The following is a 15,000-nucleotide window of genomic DNA, read 5'->3' on the forward strand; positions in this document are numbered from 1 at the left end:
TGGATGCTTCCCTCTTGGGTCTGAGGCCGACAACCTTCACCGCTCATCTCCCCGTTCCTCTCAGAGAGCGTCCTCACATCACCTGGAGCTGCAACTGTTGTTTGTGTGACCTGTCTGACACACACAGTTCAACACTACTCGGAAAACACACACTCTCACACACACACATGCACACACACACACACAAACACACACACACACACACACACTGACACACAAACACACTCACAGTTCCACACTGCTTGAAAAACCAACTCTCACACACACACGCACACACACACAAAAACACAAACACACACACAAACACACAAAAAACATACTTGCACACAAACACATAGAAAACATAAAACAATATCCATTAGGTGTTGACCTCAGACGTGCCACTCGCCCACAGTCTTCGTATAACGCTTGATTAAACAAATGGTAAAACAGGTTCCACACACTCAAACACACTGACTGATCATTCATTGAAGAGGTGACTGGAAACAGGTTGCATTGTGGGAAAAACACCGTAATTGGATTTCAATGTGTCGATAACTACCTGCGCTTTTTATTCTTTATGTAAGGGTCATTCCGTTAACGTTTCATATGAGTCTAACAGTCAACATATTGATGGTTTGGTGGGGCAAATGATGCAGCCATGACTTTGTTGTAATTTCTTATCAGATTGATCCGTGATTCCGGGCAAACGGTTAGTCAAATTTAATGCGTGTTTAATACTTCCTTACTAACCCTAGTGTTTCTGACCACGTGTGCCTACCCATGATTTGCGATATGTATTTAGTTTGACCTGATTTATATGTAAATAACTAACACAAAAGAGCCTTGTTTTTTTCAGAAGAATCAATAAATACATATTGAGATGTCACAATTTATGAGAAGGCAGTAAGGCATTTACTGGAAGCAATGGTCATGGAGGTGTGGGCGTGTGTGTGTGTGCTCGTGTGTGTGTGTGTACGTGTAGGTGTGTGAGTGTGTGTGTGTACGTGTAGGTGTGTGTGTGTGTTTGTGTGTGTACGTGTAGGTGTGTGTTTGAGCGTGTGAATCAAAACACTAAGACCCATGGATTCTCTTATCTATGGAAAAACAAACAGCCTGTGCTTGATATCCTTATGCCAAGTCAACATGTGTGTGTGTGTGTGCGTGCGTGCGTGAGTGTGTGCGTGTGTGTGTGTGTGTGTGTGTGTGTGTGTGTGTGTGTGTGTGTGTGTGCATTAAACAAACAAATGATAACAATATAAATGTTTAAAATAAATACATTTATGCATATATATATATATATATATATATATATATATATATATATATATATATATATATATATATATATATATATATATATATATATATATATAAATATATATAATGAGAGATTGACATGCTTGGTCAAGTATAAAGTATATTTTGTCCACACAGGGGGCCTGACAGCTATGCGGCTACATCCACCCTGATGAATACACATGAACCAGCGGGGTGTCAGGAGGGGGTTAAGTAAAGAGCACGGACGGACAGCCAATCAGGAGACAGAGCGATAAGGCCAGTCGGGTAAGAGAGGTGAGGAAAACAAGAGTGCAAAGAGACTGGACGTAACAAAGAGGTTGGTTTAAGGCAGAGTATATATAACATATACCAGGGAAGGGTGGAGAGAGGGAGAGGGAGACATTTGGAATGATTTAAAATCACGAACAACAACCTGTGAACACAAGGCCGTTTATTACCCCTGTACCCACCGATAGATGTCACTGTGGTAAGGTAGAAAACACCCCCACGACCCATTTTACTGTCTTCATTTCGTTTGTAGTCTTGCTAAAAAAACACGGGCTGGTGATAAACAGAGCCGTGCAGGGAGAGCGCTCTCTAAATAGCTCTGGTGATGAGTATCTAGAACCACCTGCTGTACGGGTTATGTAGCAGCATCCTTGACTTCCCGTATTGACTCTGAGCTGACTTCAGTCTGAACCTGAACCACATTACCCAGAACGCACCGCGCCGGCTCAGGGTTCACGGACCTAGCTGTCAGGCTAGCTGTCAGCTAACGTCTCTCAGCTCTTGTTTACCTGCCCTCATATCGCTGCTACTGTCCAATGTTACTTTATGAGTCCAACACGCGTGTATCCTAATTTCTCTGTCATTTTTTAACTATTCATGAGTGTTTCAGACACTTTGGCGAACGATAACCACGTTGTCCTGGATTGTTGTGGAGGTTTGAGTAACCTGGATTACAGCAAGGTACAGTACTTCAATTAGTATTTATATTAATATTAACGTGCAGTACAGGTGAGAGGTCCATAATAATAAGGTACAGTACTTATATTAGTGTTTATATTATTATTAACATGTAGTACAGGTGAGAGGTCCATTAAAATAAGGTACAGTACTTATATTAGTATTTATATTAATATTAACATGCAGTACAGGTGAGAGGTCAGTTACAATAAGGTACAGTATGTTTATTAGTATTTATATTAATATAAACGTGCAGAGAAGTTCTTCTGTTACAATAAAGTACAGTACTAACATGATTTATATTAACATGCAGTACAGGTTATAGGTCCATTACAATGAGGTGCAGTACCTATATTATTAGTATTGATATTAAATTGAACATGCAGTACAGGTGCGAGGTCCATTACAATAATGTACATGCAGAGATATGATTCATATTAACATGCAGTACAGGTGAGAGGTTTATTACATAAATAACGTGGATCTGCTTGCATGGAGTGGAGAGCCTTCACTTGTTCACTCGTTCAGCTCAGTTGCAAGGATGGCATTCCTTGGCATTAAGCCAACAGGATAACAGTGTTATCCTTCGAGCCTCAGGCTTAATAATTGCTTTGTGGCCCTATGTTGATATTGTTATGAACTCATTGCAATATCTATGCCATGTCTAGTCAGTACTGTAGTGTAAGGAAAGCACATCGCAGGAAAGGTAATGCGTCAGTACTTATAGTTTGTTTAAGCTTTACTTACGCTTGCAAGACTATAATTCACATGCAGCCCATCACATATGGTTGAGTGCAAATATGGACTTTACCTTTCAGGTTAAAACTATTATATTCTAACTTGCTTCCATCAATCAATTATCTACAGCATTGACTCTGCAGAAGTTTTGATTCTACAGAGTGTGTCCTTCTTGTATTGGAGCTCAAATAGGTTGGAAACAATACTAACTACTACCTACCACCAACTCATGTTGTTCGTCTTACTTATTGTGAGACTAATTTACCTTTCTCATGCACCTTATCCCTGGGCCTTTTATTTTGTAGGAATGTTGCGGTCCAGGAATATATATATATATATATATATATATATATATATCAGTGTTTCCCCCAGTAAATGTCTTAGTCAAGGTGGTCAAGGAGCGGGGGGGGGGGGGGATCTCCGTTTCAATTCAATTCAAAAAGCTTTATGGCACGACCATTGTTGTGAACAGTATTACCGATGCATTATTGATCTTTATTTTTTACACCTGATTAAAGTATGTTTTCTTTCCCTACGAGAGTTTTCTACTTTGTTAATGCATGATAAAAAAATCTATATATATATTTTTTTTTTTATATACATTGGTAGTCAAGGCGGGGCCCTATTGTTGTTAAGGCGGCCGCCTTAACAACACAGTGCTGGGGGAACACTGTGTATTATAGCTGAAGCTAACTTCCACCGCAGAAAACGCGTGAGAGAAGATACAGTGGGGTAGAGAGGGGTAGGACCCGGACTGCTGACTCAAGACGATGCATCATATCAAACATAAATCAGCCAAACACCTGAGGAGACAAACTCTGTCACTCTTAATGGTGATGAGATTAAGGCCAAGCGGTGTTGTGTGTTGTTGTAAAACTACAAGAAGTTCATTGTCAAGGCCTGTGCCGGGCGGCCTCCCCATATACTGTCCATCCACACCAGTTTGAACCATGGCAGTCAGCGCTACAAAAGCTGTTATGTCTTTTCAGGGTCAGTCGCTGCAGGGAGATCTTTGCAGGGTTGTATAATAAAATCACGTAAACGATAAAGAGATAAAACATAAATAACAATGCATCCCTTGCAGGGTCTTTGGGTCCGAGACTGTGAGCGTATGAAACAGGTCAAGCACAACAGCTTAGCCTGCAGGAAGTTTAAACGAAGCTCGGAGCGTCTGCAAAAGGACCACTCCAGTCTGGACATACGCTCCTCAAAGCTATGATGTTGGCCTCATTTTGCTTGTGTTTGTTACTCAATGATCCCGAGTCCACAGACACAAGGTCAGTGAGTTTGAGTCAAAGGATGGCTTTGTTGCCTTCATCAATAGCCGTGCTGTCGGTTGGAGGGGGGGGAAGAGGGTCACTTCGATAATGTCAGGTGAGATTGTCAGTTGATGTGGGACCGCAGTGATGACGTCCCTGGCTGCAGCTTCACAAAACAACATTTGTTTTGATCTTCCCTTAAGATGAGGGGGGTTTTAGGGCTGTGTATTCAGGCACTTCATTTAATTTTGGCGTAGCTGTCAATAATTTCGATGCCATCCACAATAGTTTCCTTTTAAACCAGCTAAGGCCCCACCATGTAACACAGTTGAATTTATTAAGGTATGAAATATGTTGGACACTTTATGACGTTATTGAATAAAGCTTATTAAATGTAAATGTGATATACTCATCATTACATTAGGTGTTAAACTTACTATACCACAAGCTGTGCCACATTTGTTGTTGTATTTCTTATACACACAGGGCGATTCTTCGAATGTCGATGTCGATTTCGATTTTAGCGTCAAACGATCACAAAAGTAATATAATCGAGTTTTTTTCTTATTATATTTTGTGTTTTTTTCTTATTAATTTTTTTGTAGAAGGTGCACAGCTGAATACATATCTGTACATTCTTTTTGATTGGAACATTACATTTTTTATTTTTTCATCAACTTGTTTTTTTAAGGCGAAATTCAGGTTCTGAGTTACTAAGTGTTTTTGGGAGAGACATGCTGAATAAATACATCATGTTTTCAAACTCAAATATAATCGTTGGAATAATCGTGATTTCAATATTGACCAAAATAATCGTGATTATGATTTTTTTCCATAATCGAGCAGCCCTACCGACAGGGGTATATTGTTGTTTTTCCTCCTTCTGACAAATGCCCTTGTAAATGTAAACGTAATACCATTCCGTGTGTCGTCATGTGTGTCCATGGCGATGAGGAGACCAACGCGTGCCCCTGTCTGTCTCCAGGTGGACATGTCGTTGCTAGGGGAGGTTGTGAGGCACGTGGACGTTAGCGACCCCCGGTTCTGTGTGGCCGTGCTCGCCGTCCTCTTCAACCCCTTCTTCTGGAACGTGGTAAGATCCCGGGATGGAACCAACGTGTGCTACAACACAGACAAATCAAAGATGCATACCTTCCTGCTCCTCATGTTGTGTTTATATATGGATGTGTTTTTTGGTATATTTCTGCTTAATCTTGCTTTGTTTATTCTTTTGCTTTTGGGATCGTAAGAATGAAAAGAGAATGGATCTTCACATTCTGCAGTCAGATGTTGGGTAAAATATTAATTTGGAACATCCTATCGATCTGTTGTTTGGTCAATGTTTGCCTTGTAGTTCATTATTAGGGTATGATCTTATTGGTTTGGTCAATGATTGCCTTGTTGTTCATTATCAGGGTAACCCGACCCTAATCCTTATCTTGTGGTCTCTTTGAAGTTCCCTTTTTAATGAATCTATTCAAGCGAACATGTGTAGTTTGTATTTGATAAAAGGTTACTTTTGTTGTGTCCATACAAACCCTTTTAAAAAGCATTATTGTGAAAGGGTTCCATGGGTCCATATATCCAGACAGCATAATTATAAAAGGTTCAATTTGTTGCATGAATGCAACCAAGATTTTTTTGGTTATTCTGGCGTCCCTAATCCCGATCTTCGAGTTCCGGATTTTTCCTATAAATGATTTTGGCGAGGTGTCTTGCCCAGCGCATGATCCTGTTTTGGTTCAGAGGGCACGGAGAGGGGGTTATGCTTTTTATTCTGTTTTCTATTATCTGATTAGTATTCTGATAATGTAGTACTCATTCCCAATGAATATCATGCAATACATCTCTGATTAGATATGAAGATATTATTGTACCAAATAGCATACCATGAGCAATACACAATTTGAATACATGTAAATCTGTTATCTAAATATGGGAAAGCTGTGAGCAGGATAGTGATATGGCTAAATTAGTGGGATAATAAACGGATAGTGTGATAGCTGATTGGTACTGGGTTTGATCCCCAGATGTCCCAAGCCTACCTGTTAACATACTTGAATGAGATGCCAATACGATCTGAATTCAGCGACTAAAACGCCATCCTGCTGAATCTGAATGCAGCATCTAAAACTCTCTCCTGCTCCTAAAAGATGAGGAACTGAATTCAGCGTCTAAAACTCTGTCCTGCTCCTAAAAAATGAGGATCTGAATTCAGTGTCTAAAACTCGGTCCTACTGAATCTGAATTCACAGTTTTAAACTCTGTCCTGCTTTAAATGAATTCAGCGTCTAAAACTCAGTACTTCTGAATCGGAATTCAGCGTCTAAAACCCTGTCCTGCTGAATCTGATTTCACTTTTGGCCAATTTTGATAAAAGCGTATCTAGTAAATAGTTCATTAACAGCAGCCTGCTACAATCCGTGTGGATCAACATGTGTAGGGGGACCTTTCGACCGACTTCGGCAGTGACTAACTTGCACTGTAAGACCCTCAAAGTCTCACTCCTGACGTGCTTTAGCCAAAGCATGACAATGAATTCTACACATGGTCTTATGGAGCAGGTGGGTTGTGGAGACGGAGTGATTGAACCCAGTTATTTTGGGATAGCCTGCAGCCTTACATACGCACACACACAGACAGTCATCCACTCCCCACACTTGTCCACTTTACTCTGACCGTCGCTTCTTAGCAAGCTTTGAGAACTGCTGCTCGACTTCACCCATTTAACCTTCGCCTTGCTCTGAGACCCGCTCAGCCTGTCCCGGGAGGAAGTCTTTAGAACTTTCCATTACGTTTTATTTTTTTGATCGAAACGGTGCCAGGAAAGAAAATGAAGGAGCAAAGTGGGGGAAGCTGTCTGGTAGCTATTGATGCTGAGTTTGTTACTTATGTCTGTTTAACTCTGTATATAATAATAATAATAATAATACATTTCATTTAGAGGCGCCTTTCAAGACACCCAAGGTCACCTATATCTACGGATCAATTTGGTGGTATTGTATTAGATGTCTTCAGAATAGGCTGCCTGCCACAATAATATCAAAACATACTCTATCTCTTTGTGGGGAGTCAATTAAAGTTGAAAAGTGTCTTCAGAAAATGTCACATACACAACATATAAAGAGATTGGACTGACTCTGACATCCAAACTGTCCACTTGAGTCTGTTCTGTTACCGTAGCAACCACAGCGGCGTGTCCCCTGACACCTGTGGAGGGTACGGTTCACTGCGTTCATTGTGTGTTCCCAGTACATGTAAATAAACCCATTATTTTTGTGGAGCCCATAACAGTAATAAATACAGTAAAATACAGTAATGCGGTCATGGAGAGAACTCTGATATCTGTACTCGCTGTGCGTCCAAGTTTTTGTGTGTGTGTGTGTGTGTGTGGACTTGCATCCCTGTGCTTGTGTGTGTGTGTGTCAGCGTCCATGTGTGTATCTGTGTGTGTGCGTGTCTGCGTCTGTGTGTGGCTGCGTCTGCTTGCGTTTATAATAGTGTGTGCCTGTGTCTGCGCGTGTGTGTGTTGGTGTGTGTGCTTGCGCTTGTGTCTGTTTTTGTGTGCGTCTCCGTCTGTGTGTGTGTGTGTGTGTGTGTGTGTGTGTGTGTGTGTGTGTGTGTGTGTGTGTGCGTGCCTTCGTCTGTGTGTGTGTGTGTGTGTGTGTGTGTGTGTGTGTGTGTGTGTGTGTGTGTGTGTGTGTGTGTGTGTGTGTGTGTGTGTGTGTGTGTGTGTGTGTGTGTGTGCCTTCGTCTGGGTGGGTGTGTGTGTGCCTGCATATGCGCGTGTGTCTATGTGTGTGTGCTCTGAGGGGTAAACTATTGGACAGAACTCCCTGGCCACCGGTGCACAGATGTACTTCATGCATAACCAGGCTGTCCACTGAACAGCCTGTTCCCCTCACAGACACCGAGGATTACGCCGCCTCACATTGGGTCTGGCTGTACGCGGGTGCGTGGGCGGGTGTATATGTGTGAGAGGGTGTACGTGTGTGAGAGGGTGTACGTGTGTGGGCGGGTGTATGTGGGTGTGTGGGCGGGTGTATGCTTGTGTGGGCGGGTGTATAGGTGTGGGCGGGTGTATGCTTGTGTGGGCGGGTGTATAGGTGTGGGCGGGTTTATGTGGGTGTCTGGGCGGGTGTATGCTTGTGTGGGTGGGTGTATAGGTGTGGGCGGGTTTATGTGGGTGTGGGGGCGGGTGTATGCTTGTGTGGGCGGGTGTATGTTGGTGTGTGGGCGGGTGTATGTGGGTGTGTGGGCAGTAGAGGTGGTTCAGTCGCGAACTGATTAGTTCGAATGAACGAATCGTTAAAACGAACGAACCAAACTGGTTCTTCTCTCTCGTTCGTCTCTTTCGTCTCATTCGTCTCGTTCGTGACTCAGACTCGACTCCTCCCAGACCCACGACTCGCTGACAGTTCGTTCACTCACTGTGTGAAACGCATTCCATGATTCGATTCACCATTCGATTCACCGGAAACTCGACTGAACTGGTTCACGCACTAGCTGAGAACCATGCAATGGGTGCATTCCATGATGCGATTCACCACTACCGGACACGGAAACTGGACTGACTGAACGAACGAACGATTCGCAAACGACTCCTCTTGGCGAACTGACTGACGCAAACTGGTTCATGTAAACGAATCATTAAATCCACCACTAGTGGGCAGGTGTATGTGGGTGTGGGTTGGTGTATGTGGGTGTCTGGGCGGGTGTATGTGAACGTGTGTGTGCGTCTGCGCGTGCCTGCGACTTAAAGGCCCACTATGCAACTTCGGGTATTTCTTCGCTGTTTTCTTGGTTTTGGCACGCACATTTCTCTACGCAGCGCCCCCTACAGCTTCGTAGTAGATATTTTACAACACTGTCATAACAACTCGTTGACGACCCTTCCCCATGCACTTCTACGCGAGCCATGTGCATTTGTTTTCAAAGAAGCCGGCGAATGCGTGGAGCCATGTCCGAAGTAGATGTTCATAAAGTGTAGGCAAGGTTATACATTTTTTAAATGGTGTATTTGTATTGCAATAAACATAAATCCATCCTTTTTTATAGTTGACGGGGAGAATTTATATCCTAGATTATAATTGTTTTATCTTAGGTTGAACAGAACAATCAGTGTAAGAGTGTTGGCCAACATAATAATCTAAATAAACAAGAACCTGGATTCGGGGATTCAGTCTGTATTTGCGGGACGAGACAGACGAACAGCAAAACACCCATGGAAACAAAGGTGTTTATATGGTTGCAACCAAGCAAGCTAAAAACATACAGGGCTCACAACAAAACGGTCGAGAAAACAATTTTTACAGGGCTCACAACAAAATGGTTGAGCAAACACATTTGTACAGAGACTATCAATATCAAGAATACCACGAAGACAAAGTTCACCCAAGGGTACTTTCAATTTCAAAAGCAACACGGCCAAGTCGGCGTCTGATTTGCAGTCTTCTTTTTCTTTCAGTTCACGCTATTCCTGAAAAGCTTGCCCAACGTTTACTCGTGCCTGGCCTCTCTGTCGGTCAGTCTCCCTTTTCTCTTCTTCTGTTCCTCCGACATTGGGTTTCTCTGTCTCTTTTTAGTCGGCTGATCTATGATGAATATAACAATCCCTTAGTGACTTGTGTTTATATCGAGCCGGTTCCGTGTTTGGGGGTCTGTGCCGTAAAGCAATTCGTTACTTCGCGAGACCCGAGACTCCCGCGAGAGTGGGCGGCGGGTCGCCGGCAGAAACATATTCCTTTTCTCCGCCAAGATGCGCAAGGGGGAGTTGAAACAACGAACAATCGAACAAAAATGTATAATAGAACCATCGCAATGACTCTTAGGCTGTTATATTAAGGTAAATCGAGCCAAAAAAGTTGCATAGTTCCCCTTTCACTCGTGTCTGATCTCTTTTCTGGTCCATTCTTCTTTTGTTCCACCGACAGTCGCCTCTTGGGTCCCTTATCAGTCGATTGATCCATGACGAATGCAACAATTGCCTCGCAACTGGCTGTTTATATCTAGCCGGTGCCATGTTTGGGTGTGTGTCTGTGCCGTAAAGCATTTTCGAAACTACAATCTGACTACATTTTCGAGGCGCGATTGGATACTTCCGCTGCGTCACATCCGGATTGTGTCGGTCCGAACAGAGCAAGTTGCATATGCGCTTTTTCCTTGGAGAGGTGACATGGGGCAATGACACACCCACCAAACGACCCAGAAATGGTTGCAGAACCATCAGAATAACTCTCAACCAGCATAATTAATGTAATTTTTGCTAAAAAAGTTGCATAGTGGGCCTTTAAAACTCAAAAACTCACACACCGCTCGGACGTTAAACATTAGCTTGTTCTCAATTCCAACTCATAAATACATTATGGGATGCAGTTTTCAAACGTACTTTCTAATCGATGCTAATAGAAAACAAAAAGGAGATTAAAACTGCAGAGACCGCTCACAGTACTTCCTCCTTTGTGTTTCCTCGACTTGAATCGGCTCCTGGACACGGGAGGTAGCATTATCTCCCCAGGCCAGCGAACTCATGGACTCAATGGCTCTGACTCTTTCCATTATGTTCTGGCTCGTTCTCAGCCAAACCATAGTTACCAGTGTTAATCCTCCGTGTCACGATTGTTCATTACTCATAATCCACAGTAAGGGCTATTTGTAGTTCCTGAGCACCACGCTAATCTTTGATGGTGAATTAATACCGGCGGTTTTTCCATAATTCATTTTTTCAATGGAATTCATTAACTTTGAAGTAGGAATGAACAAGTCTTCAAGATGAGCGCTCAATGACGTCACTGGCACATCACAGTTTCATGTTTGTTGTTGAGGTTTAATAATATTTGTTTAATGATAATAATTTTTCTGGTGAGAAATATTCCGATTTCAAAAACTGCATTTGATAGCTGTTCTTCATACAGGTTTGAGATGCAGAACATACTGTACAATGTACTGCCACAACATAAAATCCATCATTCATTGCTGCTTTCCCCATAAACACATACACAACAAATGTCCCCATAAACCCATAAACACATCACACACACACACTCACACACACACACACACACACACACACACACACACACACACACACACACACACACACACACACACACACACACACACACACACACACACACACACACACACACACTGTGGCAACCCGGTATGGTGAGCGAACCACCTCCTCCCAAACAGGACACAACTTTGAGGGGAAAAGCCAAAAAAGGCATGTTTAATCCAGAACATAAAAAAGTCTTTCAAAACACAAATAACGTAAAACCTGGGAGGCATCAACGGTCCCCTCCTTCGTGGGTGAAATCCCGTCACCCACGAGGACCGGTCTCTCCGTGCAGGAGCTCCAGGGCTGGGGGAGCCCCGAATGAGTGGAGAAGGAACTTTGGCTTCGTCTCCCTCAAGAACATGAACCATGACATGGAGGAGAAAGGGATTGTTGGCCGCGAATGTCTCCCGCTTGAGCCCCGCTTCCCGCTGCCGAGGGACCACCGCCTCGGCGCTGCAGGAGGCGGAGGTGCCTAAGCGCTGCCCGGCAACAATCCCTTTCTCCTCCATGTCGCGGTTCAGTCTACTTCGGATTGATGTGGACGTGGAAGAACCATGAACGTCGGAGAACCCAACGCAGTCGTTTGAGATTCATTATATCGGCTCACACAGCTTTTGGCCGTGATAATATATATTATATGATATAGATATAGATATATATTAGGGCTGTAACGATACACCAACTCACGATTCGGTTTGTATCACGATTTTTGACCCACGGTTCGATACATCCCACGACTTTTTTAAATTTAAAATGCATTTTATTTAAACAACACTTATATAACAATTAACTTAATGCAACATTTAATGACAAATAATTTGGAATACTGAACAGATTTGAACAGAAAGAATAACATTAAAGTATAGCTAAATTAATAAATAAATAAGTTGGAGGATGCTTGCAGGTAGGCCAAAAACCCTCAACTAGTTTTGTGGTTTAGTCAAATATCCTATTATTAGGCTATGTAGCATAAAGAATGACATAATCAGGCCGTATAGAATGCAACATGTTTAATAGCCTAACATTCAAATAGATGGGAAACATCGTTAACAGCAATAACGAGGCATAGTGTTACGAGTAGCGTATGTGTGTGCGCGAGAATGGCAGTGTGTGTATGTGAGTGACTTCAGCGAGTGAGTGGACGAGCGAGGAGAGCGAGCGGTAGCGTGTGTGTGACTAGTGAAGAAACGAATGTGTCCGGTAGAATAAAGTACCCATCCTGTCAATAATCGGTGGCCGCTTCCGTTCCGACCTATAAGCAGACCAACTGCCAGTCAAAGCACACAAAACACTAGAGATAGGGGTCACACAGGCTATTTTTGCGGGTTTGTACCACTCTGGATAAATGTCATTCATATCGCATATGAAGACTTCGCAGGCTGTGGAGAAATGCAATCCTCCGTAGCCACGGAGAGCTGCATCTTGTCGCAGGCATCTCGTCGCAGACTTACGGCATCGATAAGGGGGGGTGGTGTCAGCAGACTATTATTTAGACTAATTATTAGCAAATTTCGATCTGACAATTTGACCGGAGAGTTAGAAGGGGTGTATCGCGCTTCTGCCTTCTCACACCGCGAGACAGGTTCGTGGCTTTGAGTGTCGCGATTTCGGTTTCGATACGCATATTGTTACAGCCCTATATGTATAATATGATATTATTTAGATATAGAGCTCCAGGACTATAGAGCTCCGCATAGTACCGTAGCTGCAAGTTGCTCAGGGCCACACCCCCACCCTCCTCCTTGACCCGCCTCGCTCCTCATTTGCATTATAGCTACAGACACCAAAACAGCGCATTTGGGGGAAGCTCAATGTGCGACTGGCTCGGAGTGGCTGTAACTCTGCACCACGGCTGAATTTCGAGAACGTCTTTGAATACTGTTTTAGTGGCCCACTAATACCTATATTAAAGCATCCATAAAATAGCATGTCATGGGACCTTTAATGGATGCAAGCCATTCTTCTGGGAATCCATTTGCGTCCTTCTCAGACTCCCACGGCGGCAGTTACAGTGCCTCAATCAGAGGAAAACGTGCAGGGGAAGTGAACCAGTCCATTCATTAACGCCCTGAAGAAACAGAATCACGTAGTCGATGTTTGCTTCTGATTGGCTGCCAGCGCTCCGACCTTAAAGGAGTCTGTCGCTATGATCAGGCGACAGAACTCATCAGTCTTGTCATCAGAGCTCATTGTGATGCTTTTCCTCCAGTCAGGGTTGCTAGTATCAGTCAGCCTTGAGTGAGTGAAGCGCTCTTTGAGAGGATGTTCTGGGGGACTGCCTGCCTGCAGCCTATGTAGTCCGATTTTAGACCGCTCATCCAAAGTGCCTTATTCCAAAGCCTTGAGACCATCCTATTCCTGCTTTTCCCCCCAAAACTGTGAAACCGTTGCGGAAAGGCCTCCATTCTGCTGAAGCAACAAGGGCAGTTTGTTGCTTTATCGTTTATGTATTCAGACACAAGGATGTGATCTGAAAATCACTGGTGAACAGTCGGTCTTAAAACTGTAATCTTTTCAGAATAAAGTTGAGTGTAAAATAGATAAATATAGTTGGACAACATTGGAGTTCCTTATCCAGTTCTGTTATGTAGGTGACAGGTCTCATATATAGAGGTAGAATAGAGGTAGAGAGAGGCAGTGGTGAGGCTCAGTGTGTCTTTGGTTTGAAGGTTGTTTCTTCAGGGGGCCGAGAGCGATGATTTATTTTCTGTTAGATATCCAATCAGTTACAGACATGTTTGACCTTCTGAAATCAACCGAATGGAAAAATACAGCAGTGCCCTCGTCCTCAAAAACATGTTTTATGGGTTAAAAGCCCCAAACTCTCGTCTGTAATACTCCTACACCCAACCCAACGTCATCATATGTTGAACGCCTAAATTACTTCTAGGAAGCAAATCTGATTTTGGACGTAAATTTCTTACGCACAAAAATGCTGTCTCACTCGTTTTGAAACGTTGTTTTATTAAGCTGCATCAAATTTGCAGCTGTCTCCAAAAGGACCACTCACTGTCATTTATAATCTAAATACTGTCCTCATTTAGCCGACACTACAAAGTGATTTACATTTAAAAATGGTAGATGTATAATTCTACAGTTTTTCTACAGAGTAGTTGGACATGGAAAAAGAGGGCGAGGGAAACCTTGAAGAGAAACGGAGAGACACTGAAGTACATGGGAGGAAAGAAACACACACTGAAGTACAGAGGGAGAGCGAGAGAGACATTGAAATACAAAGAGGAAGAGGGCAGATTAATGGGATTCATTGTTTGAACGAGGCGTGAAAGGAATCAGAATGGGGCAGATGGAGGATAGAGGAGACGTGATGGGCGTCGAAAATAACCGGGTTCAGTCAAAAAAAAAGAAGATGATTACAGACCCAGCACTCAGACGTCACTGAGTCCCCCCCCTACACCCCTCAATGTTTAGAAACCATCTCACGCACGCTTTCTTCCTCCCATTCAAAGGAAACGCACAGAATAGTTAGTTGCTTCATCGACGCAGCAAACACGATTTGAAACGTATATTTACCGCAGGGGAAATTTGGAATACAATGATTGTGCTGAGAATTGGCCGTGATGGATGCTTTCTCCAAAATATGTCTTCAAAGGACACACACAGGTGTGTCTCATCACACTTATGAAGGGTCTGTCTTCTCCTTGATGGACCAGGGCACGGCTAGTAGACTTGGGGGCCGTCCACACGGACGAAAACAAT

The 15,000-nt window shown here is 43.1% G+C and overlaps 1 protein-coding gene across 5 annotated transcripts in view; it reads left to right on the plus strand.

Moving 5' to 3' along the window:
* Positions 1–1,551: 1,551 nt before the first annotated feature.
* The window catches only part of pemt (phosphatidylethanolamine N-methyltransferase), a 48,967-nt gene continuing 35,518 nt past the window's right edge, over positions 1,552–15,000 (plus strand). For 3 of the 5 annotated variants that reach the window (XR_009522963.1, XR_009522962.1, XM_060037196.1), the window contains exons 1-2: positions 1,831–2,229; positions 5,209–5,316. Coding sequence is in view for 3 of the 5 variants with exons in the window: in XM_060037196.1 (XP_059893179.1) it covers positions 2,146–2,229; positions 5,209–5,316 (192 nt within the window). In the remaining 2 variants the exon portion in view is untranslated. Of the gene's footprint in view, positions 1,748–1,830; positions 2,230–5,208; positions 5,317–15,000 lie in introns of those variants that run through there. The other 2 variants (XM_060037198.1, XM_060037197.1) reach the window with 2 other exon arrangements.

The sequence above is a fragment of the Gadus macrocephalus genome, chromosome 18 (genome assembly GCF_031168955.1).
Source record: "Gadus macrocephalus chromosome 18, ASM3116895v1".
Lineage (NCBI taxonomy): Eukaryota > Metazoa > Chordata > Actinopteri > Gadiformes > Gadidae > Gadus > Gadus macrocephalus.